The following is a 27,643-nucleotide window of genomic DNA, read 5'->3' as shown; positions in this document are numbered from 1 at the left end:
GTGAGCATAATACATTTCTTGGATTTTTAATTTTCAATTTTGGGGTATTTGAAATTAAATTAAATGAATTTTTGGTCAAGTCATAAAGACTTTCAACTGTAAAACATGATTTTATGTGTCTTGCAGTGTTTACAAGAGTGTTTGGGTGTCTTGGAGTCTTTCCTTTGGCGATGACTGAAAAGGGTAAAAACTCTACTGATGTTAAATGATAATTATACAATGCATAATTATACTGATTACTTTTTATTTGACTTTATTTAATTGTATATATGTATTATGGGTAAGTGAGAGTGTTTTGAGACAGCATTGGGGTGTCTTGGGGTGTTTAGTCGGACCAGGCAGGCTCCTAGCATTTCTTCTTTTCATAATCAGTATCTCAAATGGACACTTTTCTGAAATTTTACATCATTTTTGCAGTTGAATTTGTCAATACGGGATATTTTATACTTTATATATGTTTATGTGTTCACAGATGCCTGTGCATATGTTCTAGGCTTGATACTTTGATTTTTAAAATCATCTAATTATTTAGTGTGAAGCCAGATTCTTCACATCAAGTATACCTGTATGTATTGTACATAACTAATAGAAGGCCTCAAGGTAGATTAGTTCTTTAACTAACTGAGTTACCTTCTCAAAATAAAGTCTTTATTATTATTATTAACTCCCATATCTCTTGCCTTGGATGTCATATAATTACAACATCTCTATAATTTTGTTTCATGTACACTGAAATATCACCTTGGTTAATAAAGTCCTGTTTAATTCATATCCATTATTTATTCGAAACCTTTTGAAATGTCTGTAAAATTACTGAAACTTCAGTAAAATACTATATAATGATCAAAATTTTAGTGAAATCTCACCAAAGTTTTAGTAAACTCTCATAAAACTTTCAATGAAATGTTTGAGATCTTGCCAAAACTTGAGTGAAAGTTTGGCCAAAACTTTTGTGAAACCTCACCAGAATTTGGGTGAAAGCTTTGGTCAGAATTTTTGTGAAATCTCACAAATATTACAGTGAAATTTTAGTGAGATCGCCAACATTTCAATGAACGTTTTGGTCAAAATATTTTTGAAATCTCACCAAACTTTCAGTGAAATGAAAAAGACTTAAATTATGCCATCATGGATTAGGTTTTGTATGCAAGAAAGAAAATGAGGACAAAAAAACCTAAATCTTGTTTGATAAAATCAAAATAAAATTTATGATTCATTTTAAAAATTATTGTGAATATTTATCACTGACTCCCAATAATGTCTAATAATCATGAAGCAGATTTTTATTGGATGATATTTATGAAGACATTTTAAGCATCCTTTTTGTAGATGGAAACCTTAGGCAGATTTTTATTTCTGGTGGAAATTTCAGGCTAGGTTTTTTTCAGGTAGAATTATATTTCAAGCAGAAATCTTAGATGGATTTTTATGTTTAAATGGAATATAGGACAACTAATCTGCATATTTTGCCTAAAATGCCACCAGAAATCCACCTAAAGTCCGCTTGAAATTTGCCTAAGCTTTTTTAAGTTTATAGTTAGGCAGAATATGTTCAAGAAACCCATATGAAATCTGCCTAAAGTCCGCTTGAAAAATTTTGTACAGGATTTCAGGTGGATTTTTATCACAGGTAGAAATCTAAGATGGATTCTTTTTTTTCAAGCAGAATATTAGAACAACTTATTTGCATATTTCACCTAAAATTCCACCTAAATTCCACTTGAAATTCGCCTAAGCTCCCTTAATATAAGCAATTATGGTTTAGGCAGAAAGCACTTAAAAAACCCGTCTGAAATTTGCCTTAAGTCCGCCTGGAAATTTTTGTATGGGTGACCCAATCCACAAAGTTTTATAATGTTAGATGTGTAAAATTAAAGCTATTGTATGGAAATGAAAAAGGAACAAAGAAACAGAGAAAAGATATACAAACAAATGAATGGCATCATAACAGTATATGCTCCACCTTTTAGCATGTGTATCAAAAGTCCCCAATCTAAACCTTTAAAGTACAGATTTACTTTATTTCACTAATACTGTATTTATTCTAAGAAATAACCAAGGAGTATTGAATTTCTCTAAAATATAGATACCTGTTAGAATACTGAATGGAAACAGAATTTAGATTCTGAAAGTACTATTGTACTGTTCTTTAAACCTGCAATTGAACCTTATCTGCTTAACTGAATTAGTATGCTGTTTTTATTTGCCCAAATTTTCTGCCTTTTTCAAATATGCCTTATGAAAATTCCTCTTGGAAGCTTCTTTTCTGGATGTGGCCTATTGCTAAGAAAATGCATCAGTGGGGATTATTTTGACCCATATGAATATTTAGCTTTACTTTCCTTGTGGAGAAGAAATGGGGTGGTGAAGTTGATAAGGAATAAATTTAACAGAATGTAAATATTCACAGGTCAAACTAAATTTTTAACCTAATAAATATGAAATATTCAATGTAAATGTCTTAATCAGCAAATTCCACTCTATATGCAAGTGCTTTTTCTTGATTGTTATTAACCTCTTCTTTATACACTTAATTATTATAGAGGTGATTAAAACGTAAAGGCAATCAGAGATAAATAACTCCACAGATACCTAATGCAGTGGAGAATACCATGGACATAACTTAACTGCCAAAATATTTTCAGCTCCCAATTAAAAAATATTCTTGCTCTGATTTGAATGGAGCAAAATGATTATAGCCATTCTACAAGTTGAAAAAAATAAATTATCTTGAAATAGAGTTTTAAAAAAGCACCCTTGCTTAATAGGAAATCCAAGATTCCACTCCAACCCTGAATTTAAATGGTTGGTCCTTTATTATGCTGACACTCAAGATTGATTAACACTGATATAGTTTTGCAAAATGTGTAAAGAATATTTCCAAAAAATTAACCCTTTGCAGAGTTCTTTTTCACAATGTCAAACTCCATTAACCTGGAGTTCACACAATTTAAATGAAATTTTGCCTCAAAGAGTGAACCACACTTCCACCATATTTCAGCTACTGACTGCAATACTATATGAAGTAAAATCTGACCTCACATCTTCAAATAAGCATTAATGCTGATCACAAACTAGCCAATAACCTTTAATAAAGATAGCTTAGGTAAACTTTATCATCCAAGGCAATGAAGAATAAACACTTTACTTTCTTCAACATGCATCTCAACTGATTTCACCCAGCTTCAAATAAGTTGGCTTGTTTCAATTATTACACTTTACCTATAGCAAATTACTCTGATGGGTTCACCCATAAATGAGTCTTAATGAAACATCAACCTATCTACTTTGAGTCAGTTAAGTAATCTGTGCAAGGGTGGTTGTTTACCTCTGACCTACCTTCTTCTTAATGCCTCTATGACAATCAAATGTAAAAAATGCCATGAACATTAGGCATGACTGTTTACTGTTTTATACAGGCTATGGATATATACTGTGGTGTAAGGTCCCCTCAATCTAAAAACCTAATGCATCTGAAAATCATATTTTTAGAAAAATGGCCATATTGGGGTTGGGAATGTCAAAAATCGTATTTTTCTGTTGTCACCTTGTGTTCCAGCATGTATACTAGGGTGAGCAGTACTGCTTGCTACTCCTGCTGTGGGAAAAGTTATTAGGCTAATTTGCATAAGTAAAGTACAGGATGTGGAACATCACAATTCATTGGATGTTAGATAAATCAAAGATGTGTAATGAGAAAATAGTAACTATTACACTTCATTACCTTGCAAGAGACAATGGAATTCATCTTTGAAAATTACTGACTAGTTCATGATCAGCAGCAAAGGATCTTTGAGTTAGATTTTACTCCATACACGTAATAATGAAATAACAAAGCATGATTAGTTTGGTAGTTGGGATGGTGAAGCTAAGAGCATTATGGAAGTTAGATCCCATTTTGAAGGTACAATATCATAGCACATTGGTCATCTACTATCAGAAATGCCAAGATCTGGCACGATAACTAGGTGACCAATGCATGTTGGACTCTCCCTCACTGCACTGCAAAGCAATATTGACTATAACAAAAATTCAACAAGACCTTTGCGGTAAATATGAACAAGAGTTGACTATCATCTCATCACTATTGTGAATATTTATGCCCCACCACAGGGGTAAATATGAACAAGAGTTGAATATCATCTCATCACTATTGTGAATAGTTATGCCCCACCACAGAGGCATATAGTGTTACCCTTGTCTTTCAATCTGCATCATTGTATGTACATGGGACAATTTGAAAGGGAAATCAGGTATTCTTTGTTTGGTTCCATCCAACAAATCTTGAAAAACTGAATACCTTTCACTAAATTTTTCTCAATAATTTTTAATGATTTTAGTAAGGACAAATGTTCATAGATTTCAGTGAATAATGAAATGAAATTCTGAGTTTACTTTTTGTTAGGCTGAAAAATGCTGGCAGTACATATTTCATATGCTGCAAGTAAAGATTCGCTAAAATTTGATGATGCTAAAACAAATACTGTTATCCCAAATTCTTCCCCAAAACCACTAAGAAGCTTATGCAAGTATCTGCAACATCTGTATAAATTTTTAAAATATATCCATACAGTCTTCTATTTAGACCAAACACGCACACACACTTACCATTAGTTGACAACTAAAATGGTGACTTTAACCCTTTACCTCATACAAGCGTCTTTGGACGCCTCTACTCCATTCGCATGGAAGCGCCTTTTGACACCTCTGCAAGATTCGCATAGAAGCGCCTTTTGACGCCTGCTGTAAACGTCAGCCATTTTGAGCTAGTTTTCGTAGCGCCACCTTCGGGGAAAACCCCCCTATTACATACTACATTCATTTCTGCGAATGACAATTACGTCAGATCACATGGTCGCTATTCATGCACTGGTCGATATCTGCTATTTAAAGTAACTGGGTCGTAACCTCCACTCTCCAAAATGGCAGCCATGGATTTCATTCAGTACGTACGAAGTTTTCACGATTAGAATAACAACCATGAAAGATTCAATAAATTAGGTAAAGGCTCTGATATTAATGTAGGCAGCAATTAGTTTTTATAAATTATCAAATTCAGATGACTTAGTGATATAGACGCACACGAAAACCTTGTAAATTTCGAGTATCGAAAATGGCAGCTACGGTTGGTCACGCGGCCTCACGGACAGGACGGTGAACGAGTTCTCTCAAGATTTTGAAGCACATAAAAAAATTCTTCTGTGGCAAATAATTACACAGCTATAACAATCGGACATTACTCTTAAATTTGTCCACATATAATATATGTGTACCAAAAATGTAAAATGGTTAAAATTGTTGTTAAACGTAAGATACACTAAATTGCTTAATAGTTCACAGGCAGGATTTCATTCAGTACTTACGAAGTTTTCACGAGTAGAATCACAACCACGAAAGATTCAGTAACTAAGGTAAAGGCTCTGATATTTATGTAAGCAGCAATTAGTTTTTATTGATTATCAAATTCAGATGACTTAGTGATGTAGACGCAGACGAAAAACGTGTAAATTTCGAGTATGGGAAATGGCAGCTACGGTCGGTCATGCGGCCTCGCTGACATGACGGTGAATGAGTTCTCTCTCGATTTTAAAGCACATTAAATATTCTTCTGTGAAAAATAATTACACAGCTATAACAATTGGACTTTACTCTTCAATTTTTCCATATATAATTGATGTCTACCTAAAACGTAAAATGGTTAAAACTGCTGTTAAACGTAACACCACTACATTGCTTAACAATTCACAGGCATGCCTATGCGGATGCGGTCTGCTAGGTAACAGGTGTTCTATTTATAGCGTGCTGCACTTTGTCACTATGCTCTATGAGGTAAAGGGTTAACTGTGTTATGCACTTGATGACATTCAATGAATATAAGAAAATCCAGAAAATAATTATCCGATACATGCATTTTAACCCTTTACCTCATAGAGCATAGTGACAAAGTGCAGCACGCTATAAATAGAACACATGTTATCTAGTCGACAGCATATGCATAGACCTGCCTGTGAACTGTTAAGCAATGTAGTGTATGGTACGTTTAACAGCAGTTTTCACCATTTTACTTTTTTGCTACACATCTATTATATATGGAAAAATTTAAGACTAAAGTCCGATTGTTATAGCTGTGTAATTCTTTTTCACGGAATAATTTGTTATGTGCTTTAAAATTGAGAGAGAACTCATTCACCGTCATGTCAGTGAGGCCGCGTGACCAACTGTAGCTGCCATTTCCGATACTCGAAATTTACATGTTTTTCATCTGCGTCTACATCACTAAGTCATCTGAATTTGATAATCAATAAAAACTAATTGCTGCCTACATAAATATCAGAGCCTTTACCTAAGTTATTGAATCTTTCATAGTTGTGATTCTAATCATGAAAACTTCGTAAGTACTGAATGAAATCCTGCCTGTGAAATGTTAAGCAATGTAGTGTATGTTACGTTTAACAGCAATTTTAACCATTTTACATTTTTGGTACACATATATTATATGTGGAAAAACGTAAGAGTAAAGTCCTATTGTTATAGCTGTGTAATTACTTTTCACTGAAGAATTTTTTATGTGCTTTAAAATCGAGAGAGAACTTGTTCACCGTCATGTCAGTGAGGCCGCGTGACCAACCGTAGCTGCCATTTTCGATACTCGAAATTTACAAGGTTTTCATGTGCGTCTACATCACTAAGTCATATGAATTTGTTAATTTATAAAAACTAATTGCTGCCTACATCAATATCAGAGACTTTACCTAATTTATTGAATCTTTTGTGGTTGTGATTCTAATCGTGAAAACTTCGTACGTACTGAATGAAATCTGAGGCCGCCATTTTGAAGACTGGAGATTATGACCCAGTTACTTTAAATAGCAGATATCGACCAGTGCATGAATAGCGACCACGTGTTCTGACTTAATTGTCATTCGCAGAAATGAATGTAGTCTCTAATTGGGGTTTTTTCCCCAAAGGTGGTGCTACGAAAACCAGCTCAAAATGGCTGATGCTTACAGCAGGCGTCAAAAGGCGCTTTCATGCAAATGGGGTAGAGGCGTCCAAAGACGCTTGTATGAGGTAAAGGGTTAAAAGAACTAAAGAAGTATACCTGAAATTCTCATGCACCCTGCACTTGACTCTATGGGTTCCCAGTCCAAGATCCACATATCTCTCTCCTCCCAAATAGACATAGTACTGAAAGAAAGCAAAAGTAAAGAGTTCTCAAGCAAATATTTCAGCTAAGATAAAAAATTTAAATATCTGCTATAATAAATGCAATAAGTGGAAGTTAAAAATTAATGCAACAACACAATTCAATTTTGATACCATTTTCTCCTTTTTACACACACATACACACAGCAACATGCCAGAATTTTTATGAAACTTTGCCAACATCACAAATGTAATTCACCAATTAATCAATAAGAAATTAATTGTTTTACATCTGTCTTCATCTGAAACATACATATATAGGTTTTATATGTCAACAAATGTTTGAGATATTCATTTCTTGATACAAATTCATCATTCATTTAAATTATTATGTGCACAAGAACATACAGATGAAACAACATCTGATCTTGAAAAATAATGTCAGAGTGCTGGCTATCAACTTTTTTTTGTGTTGAAATGCAACTTCATAGAAATAGATTCACTTAAGTACAAAAATCCATGATGTGACTTTGACTTTAACACCAAGATGCATTAAGACAGTTTACTGAACTCCTTCACAAGACAGCTCAGATATAAAAAGGTCACAAGTTTGATCAAAATCAATTTCGTTTTGTAAACTTTATATTTTTTTACAGACAAGTACAAACTAATTAGGACTAACAAAATCTCAAAATGATGCCCTAGTTTAGTAAAAAAACATGCTAAATAGTCATCCATTCAGGCAGAGTAAGGGTGAAATAAGTTCATTTCTTTTCTTCAAAATAAAGAGCAACAAATAATAAGTAGCAAAATAAAAAATAGCAAATCTTCAGATGATGACCACAACATTTCCTAAAGTTTCATGGTGATTTAATGAAGTCTGTAAGACTAATAGCTTTCAGAGATGTTGTTATACACAAAACATGCTTGACCTGATTGTGTCATACACTCTATTAAGCTATAAAACAAAAAAGGGCAACAACACATTAAAAACAAGATAGATAATTAGGTACGATATCACACAGCAGGGTGAAATCCGAATATAGCTAAATGCAAAACAATTGGTCAAAATTCTGGATTATTTGGAAAGTTTCTGCATAAATGTCTTCCAATGCTGTTAATAGTATGTTGTTAGGAAAATAATTATTTTCAAAGATTTCTTCAGTCTTTTTATACCTTCATCCCAATTTGATGGCACATCAAAATCATTTATCAAATACTTTGTATATTTGTTGGTTTTGCTTTCCTTCCGTTACACAATTTAAGACCGTAATGTCATAACAACATATTTACACAATTTTATCTCAAAGAATGAATGCTTAACAGAACTTTATAAACTCTCATTAAGTATCCTGACATATCCTATATCAAACAGTGATATGAAACAGGAATGAATAATTGTTTACCTCTAAGCCTCTATTTATAAACATAGTCACCAGACCTATGACAAAGCAGAATGTTCTGGAAAACTGATCACTTCTAATAGAAAAATCACTAATTTTTAGGTCAGGCTTTAAACTTAAATTGATAGTAAACATGTTGTTCACAATTGACCATTATCTTAAAGTACAATCATGGACAAAAGTTAAATGTGATGTGATGTGATGTGATTTTGATTTTTAAGGTAGCTTTAACAATTTTTCAGTCATATCGCTACGATGTCTGCAATGTGGCAGTTTATAGTGATGTCTAGCACTGGGGAATCATGCCGCAGACATGTAGCATGATGTCCCACCCAGTCACATTATCCTGACACTAGGCCGACCAGTCCTAACACTAACCTCTTAATGCTGAGCACCAAGCGAGGCAGCTGTTAGTACCATTTTTGTAAGTCTCTGGGACAAAAGTTAAATACATAATACAGATATACATTACATGTACTTCTATTACAGGTATCTAGGCCAACCCATCTATAGTCAGAGTATACCTCCCCATTTGTTTGTACCCTCCTCCTGATTTAAAAAACAAAACACAAATGAAATAAAAGATGCACAGAATTTAGTCAGTTCATTCAATGATTTATAATTTCAAACCTGATTATGACCATTATCATCTGCAAGTTTCATTCCTTACAGAACTTTTCAGTGTGACCTTGTTTGCCAGCCATTTCCAGTTCCTGGACAAGTCCATCTTCAGCAAAGGTGTGGGTGCATGACTACATGTCTGTACGTGGAAAATACTATGACCGCTGCTTCAGATATTTACAATGTCGAATCAAGCAAAGGACAAGAATGAAAACTATAAATCTGCCTTTCATGTAGATTTAACGAGCAGTGTAATTTAGTAGTACATGTGTGCAAAGGGATATAACTCTAAATTGTCAACATTATTGTAATTTATGGAATAGGATGAACTACATCATTTTGTTTATTTGAGCAAAAATAGACTCACCTATAGTGTACACAATATGGTGCCCAGTTAGTATGGAAACTCTGTTAAGCATGAAATGAGCAGACGGTACCAGTATTAGGGCCATTCTGGTCACAGTGAGGTTAGAAATTATAAATCAATGAATGAATCGACTAAGTTGTGTGCACTTTTTATCACATTAAAAATTTCCGTTATTGAAATGGGGGAGGGGACAAACAGACAGGGATTTATGCAAAAACTATAGGTCCAAAATGGCAAAGAAGACAACTTAGACAAAAAAAACTTGCAATACTTTAATGTTGGAGATGATGACTGATTAACACCAAAATATGTAAATTGGTTGAGTTTACTGGTAAAGGCAAAACAAAGATAAAAATCTGCATGCATGTTTAAACACTTTATATCACACAAGTTAATCCACATTAATGAGGATTACCTTCAATAATTTCATTTACTGCTTTGCTTAGGAAAGTGCTTGATCAGCTGTTTATAGATCTGACCACTGAAACACCATCAGTTAATCCTCATTTAATTAAGATAATCAAAGTGATTTCACAGCTTGACAGCTGACTACTCAATTGATAGTTTTCAATTATAGGTAAAAATTTACTTTAATTTTTTAATTTCTTGTCATCTTTAATAAATCTTAGTTTCTGGAAATATTGTGTACTAAGTTTACACAAATTTCATCAACCATAGTGTCATGAAAAGTAAAGGGTACAATTATTTTAATTATTGCAAGCTTCCTTTGCCTTTGGCCACATGAGCTAAAATATTGTTACAGGCTTTATTATAACCCCCTATTGAATTAAGCCTACAAGCCATATTTATTTAAAACATATGTAAAAATACATATCCTCTGGACACAGCCATATGAAGCACAGTGAATGACAGAATGGGTCTCATAAGCCCCCAACTCTGAAACCAGGATAACTGAGAATTTATTTTCAGCTCTACAGCATACATTCATCGAACATCCTGCATGATTGCTGTATCATGCTGAGTAATGTGCATTATATCAGAAAAATATTTAAAAAACAGAAATGGTCTTGAGCAGATTCATCTCATCTGGTTGAGAGCATCATAGAGACTTTCATACAAATTTTCCAGGTTCAGCAGCACCACTGTGTTACCTGCCTCCATGCACACCTTGATAAGATTAATGTTCCTACACACCTAAAACATAGAAATGGTTTTGAATAGATTCAACTCACTTGGTTGAGAGCATCATAGAGACTCTCATACAAATTTTCCAGGTTCAGCAGCACCACTGTGTTACCTGTCTCCATGCACACCTTGATGCGGTTGATGTTACGACACACCTGTGATAAATGAAAAAACTGATTAAATGCACTGAAAATGGGGTATATCATCAGTAATATAAATCACCAATTTACCTTTAAGTTTAAGACAGATAAACTGATGATCAACTTAAGTAAAAAAAAGAACTTGCAATGTTATTGATACAGAGCTGAGACTGGTAAGAAAACTACACTTATAGTTTATTTTATGTCAAGTTCTGATATTCATTTTAATATACATTCAGAATGAAATACTTCCAAATTCAGACAATCTGACCGATAGCACCTTAGCTTATATGTTAAGAGCAACAAGGACAGAAAGCTGTGTGTGCTGTATGTCATTGGGCTTGCAAAAAAGTTACAGATGGCAGTAAACTTGCAGCAAAAAAATTAAAATCTGCATACTTTACTTACATTTGGTAGAAACAATGTGCTACCTAGCTGAATCTGATCACAAAATGAAGTACATTTTCAGCATGAAGATTTATTTTATGCTTCCTTTCCTGTTGTTCCATATTTGCAGAAGGACATGCTGTTAGTGGACCAGGTATTTTGTTAATTGATGTCCCAACATAAAATATATCCAAATCCTTCTCCAGATGTCTAGAGTTTCACTACTGGATGATCCAGTTACTTCCATTTTTTCAACCCACATTACCAAAGTAATAAAACCTTTATCTCACCTGTTTTGAACTGCAACTTGTGCTTGAAAACATACCTATTGATTTACAGTACCAAAAAAATAGAACGTTACCATTAGCTCATTATATGCCTGCCTTTTGTTTAATAGTCCTCTAGGTAGGCACTAGTTGGGCAAGATTTACTATGGAGATTATTGACGAACTGATCCCAATGACCTCAATCTCTGGTCAAGATACAGTGTGACCCCGCTTTAGTGCGCTCTGTTATAACACGAATCTGGATGTAACATGGTGGTGGCGTGGCTCCCAAAATTTAATATCTATTTTCTCGTACATGAAAAATAGAAAATTCTTTCTCAACAATAAAAAAGAAATGCAAAATGTTTATTATCATTTTGGAGAACAGATCGCATATCAATAATACAAGACAATCTTGGCCTGGCTCCTGGAATGTAATATGTATTTTTCTCGTACACGATGTGATGTGATTTTATGTGATTTTGGATTTTTAATGTAGCTTTAAAAAATTTTCAGTCATATCGCTATGATGTCTGCAATGTGGCAGTTTATAATGATCATGCCGCAGACATGTAGCATGATGTCCCATCCAGTCACATTATCCTGACACCGGGCCGACCAGTCCTAACACGAACCTCTTAATGCTGAGCGCCGAGCGAGCCAGCTGTTAGTACCATTTTTGTAAGTCTTTGGTATGACTCGGCCGGGGATCGAACCCACGACCTCACGCATCCAAGGCGGACGCTCTAACCACTAGGCCACCGGAGCGGTTTCTCATACACGAAAAAGTTTTCTCTTCTTGAAAGTACGAAAAATAACGTGTAATAAGTTTATTCAGGGATATTACAGGGCTTCAGCAATGTCGCAAATTGCTAATTTTTTTCCTTATTGGCAGCAAAATATGCCATCTGGCAATTTTTTTTGTGTTGGTGACTTTGTTGGCTGTTTAAACTTGTTTATACAACCATTTGTTTGGAGTGGAGAAATTCTGAGGCCCCATGAAAGACAACCTCAAACTTGATATAAAATGCACTGAAATTTATCTATTGTTACATGAATAAATTCTTTGTCCATATTCACAAACCATCTTAACAGTTCATTGTTATATCATAATCAGCTTATGTTGACATCTAGCATGAGTACTGTCTGCTGTGAGATATCCACTTTTTTTTGTTTACATTTCTGGTAGCAAAGATCAATTAGACAAGGCATTATCTCATAATCTATCTTTCTTTAGATTTTTGGCCGCTGGCTAGTAATTAATATACTTACACAGACTGACATTTGTATGTTGATGGTAAGTAAAATTTCTCTTCTTTTCTCTCAGAATGAGATCATTCAGAACACTCACATTTTCTTTAGTAATACCTGTCATCAGATCAGAACACCTGCATCTCTATAGTTTGTTGACCCTTTTTGAAATTTCTGATGCATGTGTGGAAGGTATCATCACTATGCTACCACAAATGTAAAAATAAAACCAAAATAAAAAAAAACCAAGATCTTACTTGCTGGTCTATTCAATAGGCAGGGAGGAACAGTAACTACAATCGACCAAACGATGGCCAATTCCATTTTTTAAATATGTACCCAGATAAAATAGTTTTCTGAATCAAATGTAAAAAACCCAGTCTCAATCATGTAATACAATTATTTGATTTTGCCGCCACACAAAAACTGGGCATTTGTTAGGTTCTTTAAAGCTGTCCTTTAGCAGTGACTTCAATAACACATGCACCCTTCATCAAATAAAGATGACAACAATCTTCAATAAAACAAAGAACCTTTCTTCAAATGCTTATGAATGCTACCAACAGCAGCTTAAAACGCAAACTAATTTTTACCAACTTGGGATGTACTGAAAAGTAAATGTGCTTCATCATTCATTACGTGATTGTGCTATTTTTTCCCCACTGAATTGAGACCTATATATACCTGTGACAAAATTATTCAACATTTTAAATCTCTGTGTGTGCATATTTTCAATGGAATTACTTGTATTGTGCATTCAATGTATGCGATGAGATTCTCGGGTGAGTACATGGTGTAGATACTCTATTCAAGCTACATGGTAGTCATGTATATATAAACAGTATACACGTATATGTACAAATGTGTGGTTCTCTGAATAAAGTAAAATATTATATATGCCTTCTCTGTTTTCACTACAGGTGTATTTCTCATTTAATATGAATCGATTTAAGATGGAACTGTGCCAATGATGCACGTATTTGTGTGCCTGCATTTATTACCTAACACCCACTCCCCCCACTGCAAATATTCTGGGGTACATGCAATATTTTCTTCAGCTAACTGACCTGGTAGCATGTAACACAGCTGTCTATAACACGGTCAGGTTCTATGACTCCCAACTATTGTGTTACAGCGGGGTCACACTGTATATCATTTTGAGCTAAATTAAACCATTTTTATTATTAGACTGAACATTACTGTGACCTCTGACCTTTAGACTCCAGAATCTACGTATTTCTTTATTACCCTATTTACAAGCTATTCATAAATTTTGATCAAAGAACCTAATCTAGAACAAACATTATGCTGCAAAACTCACATTTTGTTGAGGTTTCACCCACGAGTTTCATAACACTGCACTGGATTAAAAATTTAAAGAAAGGCTATCCCCAATTTTCTGAACCAGTTGGTTCAGCAATGTTTTGTGTTATGTCAAACACCATCTCTCTCTGCTCACTTTCACAATAAAATATAAAATTGTATAGTTTAAAAGTTTCACCCACCTGTGTGTATTCCTGGTCACTTGGGAAACTACTTCCAAATATGATAATGATTTTATTTCCAGTTGGCATTAGTTGCTGCAAAATTGCAAGGGCTCCGTAGTTTTCCATAGTCAACAACAACAAGTAGCGACTCTCACTGAAACAAGATAAATATAGTAGTTATTCTAATTAATCATCTAAGCATATATTTCAAGCCATGGTCAAAATCAGGTCTGAAATATGATTTCCAGCGTGCTAACAATCTCTTAATCAGTTTAAAGTTTCTTTGAGTAAAAGGTGGTTGATAAACCAACATTTCAACTTTGATTACAATCAAATCAGAAACTTACCTACTTTAGCAGCAACAAGCAAATGTTGATGGACTGATATTATTATGGAAAAGAGAGAAGGGCCATACCACTTGGATGACTACTATAATTATTGCTTAGTGATTGTCACTTTGAAGACTATACAATAATCATGCTTTTATTGCACCTGTTTTTATTAACTATTCACTCATTAGGTGGTCATGGTTTAGTGAGTGTAGTTTTAAGGCTGTGATTTAGTGTGCACAGTTATTGAAGTATACCTCTGCTCTGAGATTTGATCACACCACAATAGATCTGTAACAGTGCCTACTTTTGTAGAATAGTTTCTGTAGAATAATTTCACAGTAAATTCTGTTGTTGTCAGCATGACACAGAAAACTTTAAGTTTGATTTTTGGGTTAGACTCACTATAAATTGCTGACTGCGAGGGATGGAATCTGCTCTTTGGGCATGAACTGAATTTTAATTAGGACTTGCTCGATTAACAGTTAGAGACTATTAGAATGCAATGCTAACGCAAGGTCAACAACGGTAAAATGACATGAGTTTACACAAACCAAGAAAATTTTTAGGAAGTTGGGGGCCATTTGAAACAGGATACATAAACTGATATTTTCCAGGATAGTTGTTAATAAAGGTGGACTAGAGAGGATTAAACTAATTTCAATGAGAGTGATACAAATATCTGGAGGTTAAAGAAGTAATCATGATTGGCTAAGATAAACGAGGGAGCACATGTTCCCAGATGGAATTCAGGGTTTTAAAATAATCTCCCTAGCAATATTAGTCGGTCCAAGTTTTTCTGCCAAGGGGGAACATCTGAGGCGCTCTGAGATCAATACAGAGTACTCATGTTAAATGCTCCAAGGAACAAGGGGTCTGGAACTATTAGAGACCCTGATCCAGAAAAGAGACAAAGGGAATCCTCTGATGACAAGTCAGCGAGGGCTTGGGAAGGCAAGGTTAGTGTTCATTGATGTTAGCTTGCAATTAATTGTTGAATTTATTAATTTTAAATTCATGTTTCAATTTTCCTTGAGTTCATAAATAATCATGCATGTTTATATGACTCATGTATTGTAAAGATGTCACATAACATTTTGTTATATGAAAATGTTCAGATTCATTTGTCTGTATGTAATAGAAATCATGTAGTGTAAGAGTTCAAATATTACTTTGATACAAATTGTGTGAATTTGTAAGCTATCTGTCTTAACTCTTTATCTTCTTCTAACACATATATGTGATACTAAAAACAGCCTTGTCTCCCCAGAGACACCTATACAAGTTGCTAACAATACTCTCTCTGTTCCTGTTGGCTCACGCATGTGGTTCCGACCAAGGCTTTGGAAACCCGCAAGGCACATATAAACATTTCATATTAATGTTTTCCTTGGATGAAATTGCAAACAGCTGGTCTTTTTAACAATATTTAGCCAATGAAAATAGTCCTCACATAAAATGATTAGTAGTTTTACAGCCTATAACATTTGGACAGTTTAATACTACAGATTCAGGGCCAACATTTCACAATTAAAAGGGTTGTGAGTAAGTAGGTGCTAAAAGACAATAGCTAATTCTCTTGAAATTTTGATAGACAATATCTGACACAGAAGAGTGGTAATATTGGTTGATCCCAGGAGACAAAATACCTGACATATATTTAGGTTGGATACTATATTTACATTTTTGAAGAAAAAGAAGATAACTGAAATGCTGAACTATAACCAGCAGTGATTCTGAAAAGATGAGAAGCACCAGGTAATGCTGTCATGTTGGCAATCTAAGTTTGATCAATTACTTGATCATATGATGAAATTTGTTCTTCTATCACTATAACAGAATGGCTCGTTGAATTTCACATAATTGTGTAACTCTATTTCTGTAAGAAAGTAAATCATTCAAGTGTTATGTTTGATTTCATTTTGTTTATGTAATCAATTAAATTGTTATATTTTACATATGGGGGCTTGTGTTATTCTATTCTATATATCTGCTCAGATATCTTTTATTCCATCCATTAATTTCATATTTTATTTCATTGTTTACTCGATTCAGACGGTAACACCAAGTTAAATCATCTCCTAGATAATGATAATTAGGAATGGGGGAGATCACATATCACCATCAATTCCTGACAATCGTTCTGAATTTATTATTTTATTGTTCATATTAAGTGTGCATTTGTTATAAAACCTCAAGCTGTCAAATTTTCTTAATTATTCTATCACCTGACAACTTGCATTTTCCCATGCTTCTTTATTAACAATTGTTTTAAAATGGACTTTGTTTATCAGCTAAGTAACTACATCAGATTCATTTCATTCAAAGAACAACAGTGGCTCCAAATCAAAATCTCCTGATGATTCTGAATGATACTTTCTGTCCTTATTAATAGGATGGAATCCACATCAAGACAAAAACCCTTAGACATATGAATTATTAATATGGATTTTATCCAATTCTATGATACAATAAAATACGTTGAAACAATTTTCAAATTTCTCCATCAAGGTAAAACAATCTAACTTGAGATGATACACCAAAAACATTGCAGCTTATGTGAGCAAAGGTACCGCACCACCTCACAACAAAAATAGCATTGCCCCCCTGGACAGGACTAAAAGAGGGAGGTTTTGTTTCCTGCCTTCTCTCCTACTACCTTTCTAACTTCCCTGCTACTTAATTTCTTTATCAAAACTCCTGCAGGTAAAATTTCTAGTTAGCATGTACTTACACTGACTTCTGTGTTGTTGACTTCTGTGTTGTGTTGCTGTCAAGACAGGTCTTAATTATATCTGCAGTAATACAGCTAGGGTCTGCCTCGTGCTGTAATCATAATGAAAAGATAGCAAAATTTATTATGAAATAACAATTATATCCTCAAATTTTCATTTAACATTAAATTCTGCTTGATTGGCCATCTCTATACATCTAAAAATGACCACCTGCTGAAGGGGGCCAATTACAAACAGACCTTAAGTAAACCTTTATAATGAATGTAGTATAATAATAATAATAATAATAATAATAATAATTGTAATGACTTTATTTAAAGAGGTTGACACAATCAGTTGCATGGAATTAATCCTCCTTGTGGCATTCAGTTATATGCATGTTTATGGAGTAAATATACATTGTTGGACACATAATTTATCTAAAAAAAAAGACACTGATAATAAGATACATTTTAATACTGACATAATAAAAATAAAATTTTCAAAGAATGTGCTCCAGTTAGGTACATTGCATATATACAGTACAAAAATTGGGAGACAACAAAGTGGAAGTTTTGAGAATATATACTTCAAGTTGAAATGTATTTATGAAAACAAAGAGGTTTCACTTTTCATCCATTCAATAAGATCATATTAAATGCATTTATATTTGTACTTTCTTTAATATCCTTTATATTTGTACTTTCTGTATCCTTTGGGATTCTGTTTCAAATTAATAACCCCAAATATTGAAACTTTCCTAAAGAGTTCTTTATTTGGTTCTGGAATAACATGGTTAGCTGAAATTAATCTTAATTTGGTAGTGTTGCCTTGTTTTCTTGCTTGAAATAGTTCGTTGAGGTATAAAGAGGCATTATTGTTTGAAACTTTGTGCATAAATCTAGCCTTTCTCAAAAATATTTATTCACTTACTTACAGAATTTTAATATGATTTATTGCATTTGGAATGTTTTTATCATTATCTAGGACAAGTCTTCAAGCTATTTTTTGCAAGCAGAATAATTTGCAAATGTACACTTGTTAAACACCTAAGGCTGCAAAAGTGTTAATAATCTATGAGCATGGTATGATTTTTGAACACCTCTTCTGTTGTCCATGGAAGCTGGTCATAGTTATATATGCTTAAAAACCATATAGGTATTGTCTGTGTGTTTGTTTGAAGTTTTAAGTGGTCACCAATAGCCATTCCAAACATTAACTATCTTGCAGAAATAAATTGAGACTAAAGTGGTCTTGACAATGAAATGCTGTGACAAGGCATAATAAGACAATGACCATAAAATACACTAAAACCTGTCTTGAGAGACCACCCTGTCTGCCAAATCCCCCAAAAGGGTCTCTCAAGACAGGTGGTCTTTCATAACAGGTTTGTACAACAAAAAAAAAAGAACAGTTTCCAAGGTTGAAATTCAGCACTATTTATAAATAAACACAATCACTGTAAATATATTCTGTTCTTTATTAATAGTTGTTGCCAAAATATTTTATGCTTTCATCTGAAACAAAATTATGTAGAAATAAAGATATATTTCAATCATTAAACATGAATTACATTTATTTTTGAAGAACACATTTCTAATTTACAAATTGTCCTTTATAACACCCTCAATTTATTTACAGACCACTATCTTACAATTGGTCTCCTCTTTTTAACTTGTTTCAATTACAATTGTTTCTCCAATGCTGAAATTTGTCTTCTTTAGTTGGAGTTTCTACCATTTTTATTTAGGTACTAGGTGTCCAAGTTATCAGTGCTCAATTGTAATTGTAATAACACCTGTAAAAATGGTTTTGATCAGGCTTTGGGAAAATATGAAATACACAACTATCTTGATAACTCGTGCCCTGATAACTCTCGAACCTGCTTGGAACACAGGGTCAGGTATGGATCTCACTTTTTTTAAACCAGAAAATACCCAAACATTGATAACTTTTGTTGAATTTGAAGAAAATTGTGATTAAAATTGATAATGGAAATGTTGATATACTGCTTGTTTTCTTGTTGAAAATGGTAGATAGTACCTGGACATTTTAATCAACATCAAGAAATTATCAACTTCTAATAAGAATTCATATAATTTGTTACATTTTCTTTCCAAATGACATTCTAGTACACCATAATTAAAGGTATTCAAGGAAATTTCAGAGTTGTGACAGAGGCATTTAGTAAACCAAGACAATGTTTTGAACTATTTTATCATTAATAATGAAAACACTGTTAATATCATTAAAGTTCTTTTAATATTTCTTGGGAATTTTGGTATATTCCTTGCTGAAAGAAGCTAATGATATACCAGTATGGTGAAAAAATAATGTGGTATGTACCACCAGAAAAAAAATACAGCAGCAAATAGGTATAGAGCACACTTCTAGTAACCAGCATGGTTCTTGCATACAGGTTCTAAATATACCAAATAGTTATCATTACCAACCTCTTCATTTTTATTCACTGTGGTCAGTTTGTCAGCAAATGCTTTTATAGGGTCAACTGTGTCCAGTCCCCCAAAATTCCTCTTTATGGAATAACGAAGTTGGTTCCAAGTTGGAGGTTTGTTGGTGTGCTCCACAAAAGAGTAGATCATCTTCATTAGGCTGAAACATATGAATACTTAATGAGGAGTGATCTATTTGGACTTTTCATCAACAGTTGTTTAAATGAAGTATGTAACAGTAATTGTCTGCAAGTATTCCATGATTCATCCCTTTGCCTCAAACGGCAGAAACAAAAGTGACACAAAACTCACAATACTGACCTGTAATGATGGCCATGAACATAGCACACCAAATCTTGTATGTGACACACCTTCTAGTAATGTTATATAAGTATGTCAAGTTTCATTACTTTACCTCAAGTGGCTTTAAAGTTAAAGCAGAAAGGAAAATGTCAAGGTAACTCAAAAGTAATGGATCGTGATATTCACTGCAAAGACAGGGTAACCAATATGGTATACAGTGCAAAACTTGTATTGACGATACAAAAGAACTATTTAGGGAGTTTTGATTACATTGCTAAGCCTTTAGTTTTTCAAGCAAAATTTCAAGTCTACAAGCTTGATAGCTTTATGAAAATAAACCATAATGGTGCTTACCATTTCTCCTTTATCTGATGCTTTCAGCCACTTATCAATCATAGCTATTAGTGCAGTGTTACTTAAGTGATTCTGTAAATAATCCAACTGATTATCATGAATAAGATTATCTCTGATGTTTGGGGACTGCTCCGGTAGCTTAAGTGGTTAGAGCATCTGATTCATATGCAGGAGGTCATGGATTCAAACCCTGGTCGAGTCATACCAAAGACCTATAAAAATGGTACCAGCAGCTGCTTCATTTGGCGCTCAGCATTAAGAGGTTAGTGTTTGGTCTGGTCGGACTGCAGTCAGGATAATGTGACTGGGTGGGTCATGATGCTACATGTCTGTCACATGATGCCCAGTGCTAAACATCATTACAAATTGCAACACTTCAGATATCATAGCAATATGACTGAAAATTTGTTAAAGCTATGTTAAAAATCCAAATCACACATGCATGTGCATGCAAATGAAAATACACACTGATGTTCAGAAATTTTATGTATTATTCAAAATTATGATTTCTGAAAATTTGGAGTTCAGAAAATTGAAGGGTCAGGTTATTTAGATTAATGATTACAACCTGCAGCCTTAATTGATTTTATTGCCAAGACAGCATCTGAACTGTTGAATGGAAATGATACAGCTATATAATCAAATATGTAGTTTAAAGCTTGAAACTATGGTTGTTTTTAGAGGCATTAGGGCGGTGGCCAGACAAAATGGTATGGACTATACCAATTAATCCGAGTCCCATTTTGTCCCATACCATTTTGTCTGCACCATTTTATCCATACCATTTGTCCAATACCATTATGTCCACTTAACATTTTGTCCACTACCATTTTGTCCTAGTACCATTAGGGCTGATCAGACTGGTCAAAAAAGAAGTCAAGAACATTAAGATGGAGGAATTTGTTTAAGGTCAGTTATGGATAATTTAAATCTAACAATGACTGTAGTAGGTTAATAGGTTTGAATTTCTGATCTTAAGAAAGACAACATGGGACTGCTGGAAAATATTGTGAAAAATTATTTTCACCTCCTGCATTGCTTCTATTTTCTTTCTTTCTTTCATTAATCAGTCGCTGTACAGTTCATTCAAGTAAACAAAAGCTCTACTGCTTTGATACAAGACCGTAAATGAAAAATAGATTTGAAATAAGACATAAACCTGTAAAAGTCTCGGAGACCAAAGAATTCTCTAAATTTGCTGGATGCTTCTTCAAATACATCGAGGTATGATTCTGCCAGGGATTTAATGTATGGCTTCACATGGTTGTAAACATGTTCCTTGCTAGAGCTTATCCCTCTGAAATAACAAAATATATGTCTAAAAGAATCAACAACAATATAAATGAACAATACATTCTTTGAGTCTTCCAATTTCACAACAGTTTATATTCTAAAACTCAAACTTTAAGAGGGTAATTGCCCTTCTATTTGAAGAAATTTGTTTGCCTCTCAAAATGATTGGAATTTAATAAACACATAAAATTATGGCTATAAAATATAGTTTTTGTGAGCTCCACTAATCTCAAACTGTTTTAGAACCATAGAGCAGAAGGAAAACATCATGGAAAATGTACAATACTGAGCCGTAACAATGACCTTGAAGATAGGATCCTCAATGTGGGATGTAACATATTGATGATGAATACAAACTTTCATCCCTGAATCTCTAATGGTTTAAAGTTAAGAGCAGAAATGAGAGTGTAATGGGCAGACACATGGATGGAAATATGGATACTTTTTATATACCCTCTGCCTCTCTGAAGAAAAGAGGGGGTGGGGCCAATAAAGGACTTTGTGTGAAAATGAAATTAACCAGGTCTGTTAATCAGAGGCTGTAACTCAGCAAAATGATGCTAACAAATTCAACCCTGGTTGCATCAATATCATGATGATCATAAACTCTGGATGAAATCCAGTAATAATTAACTTAAAGGAAGTTACTGTTTGGAAACGAAATGTGGATGGTCTGGCAATCAAGGACTATTACTCTGCTAAAATTATACAGATTGCTCACAAGAGAACTCAGTCATTAGCACGAATGAAAATGAAACTGCATAACAAATTTGGTCAAAAGTAGCTGTGAAGAAACAAAAGTGGGTGGGTCTGACAATCTGTCAATAACTTGCCCAAGTCATGATGCAGAATGACTTCATAAAAAGTAGGCTGCATACTAAACTAAGTTGAAATGCAGTAAAAACTATGAGAGATATTCTGCAGAAATGATATAGGGTGGGTCTAAAACTCAAAGGATTATGCATAACACTAAGAAATGAAGTTGGCCCACATCTCATGCATAGCAAATGTCAAGTATCATCATATATTTGATTAAAATCAGATAATTAAGGGACTTATTGCACAGGAAAGAAAGTAGGTGCAATTAATTATCATGGGATTTAACTCTGCTAACTATGACAGAAAAAGCTGACAGTCAAACTAACCCATTAGGACTCCTCATCAAGCTACAAAGTAAATTGGGACAAAATACAATAATAATTATGTTAGTTAAAGTGTGGAATAGAAATGGAACAAATAGAGAACAGACAGATTCAAGTTAACATCACCATTTTCAACAAAAACTGGAATGCAGTTTGGAAAAGTGCTAAAATTATTAATATTTTCCAAAAGTTTAAGTATGACATGTACAGTATTAACATTTGGAAAAATAAACATAAAGATTGTGAGACATAATATAGGCATTCCTTTGACTTCCCAAATTATTTTTAACATGTATTAAAGCACAGGACAAATTAAAAAAATATTTCAGCTTACTCGAGTTGAATTATAAACACACACATGGGCATGAACATTTCAAAATATTAAAATCAAAATATTAAAAATTTAGCATTTTGTTATCTTTATTTCTATATCTATTTAATACATCTGTCTATCCATAATTCAGTAGGGACAGCCAGTAAGAGGGACTACCCTGCTAACAGTGACCCTGTCCTAAATTGTGGGTAAATTGGTGCAATAAATACTGCTAGTACAACAATTACTCAAGAAAAATTAATCTTAAGTGATAATGAATTACAGTTTGTGCCTGTGCTGTTAACGTGTGTGCTCTGAAGTGCTTGTTTATGAATTTCTACAATATTGGGCAAACATTTTAACAACAACTGCACAATTCCAGAAAAGTAATATTGCAATATATCTGAGAATAATTTAAATGCTAAATGAGGTCTTAGTTGTCTAGATATTCATGAATTGGAGTAAACAGAATTGTAAAGGTCAATGGGACAACAAATGGACACAAATATTTTTTCATGTAACTTCAAATCCACCAAACTACTGAACATTTCTTGAATAAAAGACAAAACTAACAGGTATCTTGAAAATATGTACACTGTTTAAGGCAAGGCACTGACTTCATCTTTCTAACGGAATTTGTTAAGGTTACATGTTGTGGCTTTGGTTTTGCACTTACTTTTGGGGGGCTTTTTAGCATTTTTCTTGCCAAGTTTTGTACTGAAAAACTTCCAATAGTGGAATCCATTAAGGGCATATTTGTGACAGAGGTGATTAAAATATAAAGGCAGTAAGATATAAACAACCACCATTCCACATATTCCTTAATTCACTGACAACAGGTAGCTTGATTTTGTGTTTGGCTTTCTTTTTTGTTTGCTGTTGGAAAGTTCTGTAGACTAATTAGAATTAGTGAAATACACAAGTGGAACATCTCAAACACTTTTAGGTTTGCCCCAAGAAAACAAAGATGGCTTGCAAAAACAAACATTATTATGTTGCCTTGAATGAGAATGTTTAACCCATTATTAAAATATATTATCAGTTAGTTTTTGTGATCAGTGGCCGTGATTCCATTAGTCAGATTTTACATCTTACATAAAATGCAAAGCACAATTATTTTGGTAGTTAGAATGATAAAGTTAGGAGGAATGTCACTGGGGGGAGAATGAATCATTCTTAAGGCAAAATATCGAAACACAGGAATGAATGAGCCATCTGCTAACTGAACAAAGCCCCAAAACTAAATTTCAGAACTCTGGATCGACACTCAGAGTCTGACTATGTGAACTGTAACGGCAAGGGAGAGCATTTCATATTCAGTACATATTGCAAACACTATACTGGCATTAGTCATTCTGGAGCATACAAAATCCATCAACATGGTAAGTTAATTAACACCATACTGCATCAGGGCAGATGCAGAAAGACCACGGAAGTTTGAACAAAATAGCAACCATTCCAATGAGTGCAAAAATGAACACTAATGACACCTGCATCATCTTCATTTCTCCATTAACTACTGACAGCAGCAAAGTCAGAAACTATAAATTAATACTGTATTTCACTATACACTGGATCAACAGAAATCCCATGTATATTTTCTATTTAATATTAGGTTGTGATCATAAACATGTGGGGGGTGGGGTGGGGATGGGGATGGGTGATGTTATCTGACAATGCTAAATCTACCAGCTATTTTTTCTTTTGAAGTATGTTAAATGCTTCAAAGAAAACATGTTTTATTTTCCTTTATTCAAATTTGAACTTTAAGTCATTTTTATTGGCTTATATGAGCAGATAACTTGTTCTTAATTGTATATCACTTATCCTAATCATATGCACTGACCACACCCCCTTCTCTCCCCTTTTTAAGTCTTAACCAAGTTTCCTTAAGGAAGTAAAATATTTTGACTTACATGTGATAGATGCTATACTTATATGGGACTCACAGGTCACTTATAAGTTATTTATACTATGCATATATGGATATCTAATTAAGTAAAATCCTAATCTGTACAAGTATGGTGTGAGTGACAACAATATTAATCCAAATTTCACCTACACTTCACTTATAAGTGACATATAAGTGATTTATAGGTGGTACAAGCATTTATCAGTTGAGTATAAGCCAACTGTAAGTTCATGGAAATTGTCATTTTCTGACTAAGAGTTTACTGTAAAGATACAGTCTCAAGTCCATAGTTTAATGCAAACTACAATCCATTTTCAACCATGTTATGATTTCTTTCCCCCACAAATTAATAATTTCCCATCAGATATATCAATTTCAATCAGTTATATCGGCAACACACATACACAAAAGGAATATCATATTTTCTTAAAATATTTTAAGATTTTAAAACGAAACACACTGAAATAAAAGTTCCAGATTGAATGAGTCTTACATATCAAAGCAAGAATAAAGCATATTTGTGCATTTAAACTGCAAAATGGGGACATGAGTGAGTGTACACAGTAGCCAGGACTTTTCTGAATTCAACAATAAATTAATTTCATTTAAAATGATATTACTTGGCACCAAACATTACCCACCATTAAGTGAAGTGTTCATCAGTGTTGTTTATCATGGGTGTTTACCTACAAGTATACTACTTCCATTTTCATGCTAGTCTGAACAACCTGTATTTTCTACTATAGTTAGATTTTTGCTGTCTAAACAATGTTAGTGTTTGATAAGATAAAATTTTTGATTTAATTTTGTATTTTACTTTTCATTAATTAAGATGTCATTCCCAACTTATCTAACAGTGCACATGTGATGATAAACCATTCACTTAGGCAGCACTAACTTTTTTTAACAAAGTTTACAATCCTTTTGATTGCACCACAAATTCGATACTTGTGCAGTGCACTTGGCTTTATAATCAAGTATATATAGTAAATGTAGTAAGTGAATGGCTCACCTCTTATTTACAAGTGAAGTATACTTCATTTATACATGAAATGCATAATTTGCATATACAATCCTAATCCTTCACCTATATGTCACAGGAGTGTCAAGTCAATATAAGCCCTTTCTAAGTAATGAATAAATACAAGTCATGTACAGGTTTGTCCTTTAAGGGTTAGCAAGTCTGTAATGATCAGGTCTTATATGACTTTTTCAATACAAATATTTCATCTAACAAGACATGACAGTTCCATGATTATACTTTCATGAAATTACAGGACTCATACTATTGTCTCTTACACCTTTTAGACATATGTAAAGTAGTTATTAATTTAAAGATGCAAAATAACCAGCTTGTTTTAAAATGTAGTTTAATGCAAATACCATATCGTAGTTATTAACAAATAACTAACGTGCAAAATTTAATCTGAAAATTTATTCCAAGTTATGACCTTTTATGAAATTGGGATCTGATCATCAGTATGACATCAGGATTCAAATATAAAAAACATTAGGCAAAGTGAAAACAGTGGAAATTTCTCAGGAGTGAAAAAAAAGATTCTTTCATTTTTTTGTGATGGTTTATCTGGAAAATCTCCATTAAAAAGGGGGCCCCGAGTGGCCAAGTGGTCTAAAGCGCTCTCTGTTACGGATCACTGCCATCTCACCTCTGTCTGCGTAGGTTCAAGTCTAGGATTTGGCTAACATGGGTATGTGAGAAAGCTTGCCAGTAGCTTCTCATGGGTTGGTGGTTCTTCCCGGGGTTTTTCTGGGTTCTTCCTCCACCATTAATACTGGCTGCCATGCATAGCCTATCGTGTGCTGAAATATGGCGTTAAACCCCACAACAACCAACATCCATTAAAAAGAAAGGAAAAGGTTTTCTGAAGTCAGCTTCATATATATATGTCTCCGAGTGATTATCAGAGAGATTTTAAGACTATAATACAAGGTGTAAAATTCATAAGGCAAATCTAACGAGCAGATCTTTAACTTCATAACTCAGCACAAAAAATCCCACAATACTATTTTGAAAATCAAATTAAAAAATACATCTGGAGTGATTTCTTTTTTCTTTTCCAGCAGATTTCAAAATAAACTGATCAATATTAAAGCCAAAAATAACAATCTACTTCATATTTTATAGAATCACACAAACTTTGCAGTGTTCTTGAGTTCCACAAGTTTAGGCATTTCTCTCTGTACCAGAATTCCACGATTCATCTTAGCAGGGTCCAAAGCCCAGTTTGAGATCCCAATAAAGGCAACCTGTAAAAAAGAGAAAACATTCAATTTAATGTCATAACATTTACAATCCAGAAGGAAATTCTCTGAGATCTGGCAATATCAATGAAGATGCTTTTATGGCAAGAGTGGTTGAGAAGATTTTTAAATAATGTGATCAGGTACTAATTCTCAGAGAAATGAAATTTACTTACAAATTTGCTTTCTCCTTCAAAATATGCTCCCTGATCATACAAATGCTAGAAGAATAGGCAACAGAAAGGGGAGTGCTGAGCATCTGACTTATACCATGGCTGTCCTTCGATACCATGACTATCCTTCTAGCAAACAATGGTCAGATTACCCATGCAAATGATAACCCATTCTCCTAAT

General features: G+C 33.7%; 1 protein-coding gene across 1 annotated transcript in view; it reads right to left on the bottom strand.

The window, feature by feature from the left end:
• Positions 1-27,643, bottom strand: part of LOC149786029 (E3 ubiquitin-protein ligase rnf213-alpha-like) — a 598,535-nt gene that overhangs the window by 219,505 nt on the left and 351,387 nt on the right. The window contains exons 46-52 of the mRNA XM_089976317.1: positions 27,186-27,295; positions 21,527-21,664; positions 19,711-19,870; positions 17,278-17,369; positions 14,233-14,368; positions 10,731-10,838; positions 7,103-7,188 (exon numbers count right to left, since the gene is read on the bottom strand). Coding sequence (XP_089832443.1) covers positions 7,103-7,188; positions 10,731-10,838; positions 14,233-14,368; positions 17,278-17,369; positions 19,711-19,870; positions 21,527-21,664; positions 27,186-27,295 — 830 coding nt within the window. The remainder of the gene's footprint in view (positions 1-7,102; positions 7,189-10,730; positions 10,839-14,232; positions 14,369-17,277; positions 17,370-19,710; positions 19,871-21,526; positions 21,665-27,185; positions 27,296-27,643) is intronic.

The sequence above is a fragment of the Sinohyriopsis cumingii genome, chromosome 12 (assembly GCF_028554795.1).
Source record: "Sinohyriopsis cumingii isolate HCF-2022 chromosome 12, ASM2855479v2, whole genome shotgun sequence".
Taxonomy (NCBI): domain Eukaryota; kingdom Metazoa; phylum Mollusca; class Bivalvia; order Unionida; family Unionidae; genus Sinohyriopsis; species Sinohyriopsis cumingii.
This window is presented reverse-complemented; position numbering and strand designations above follow the sequence as displayed.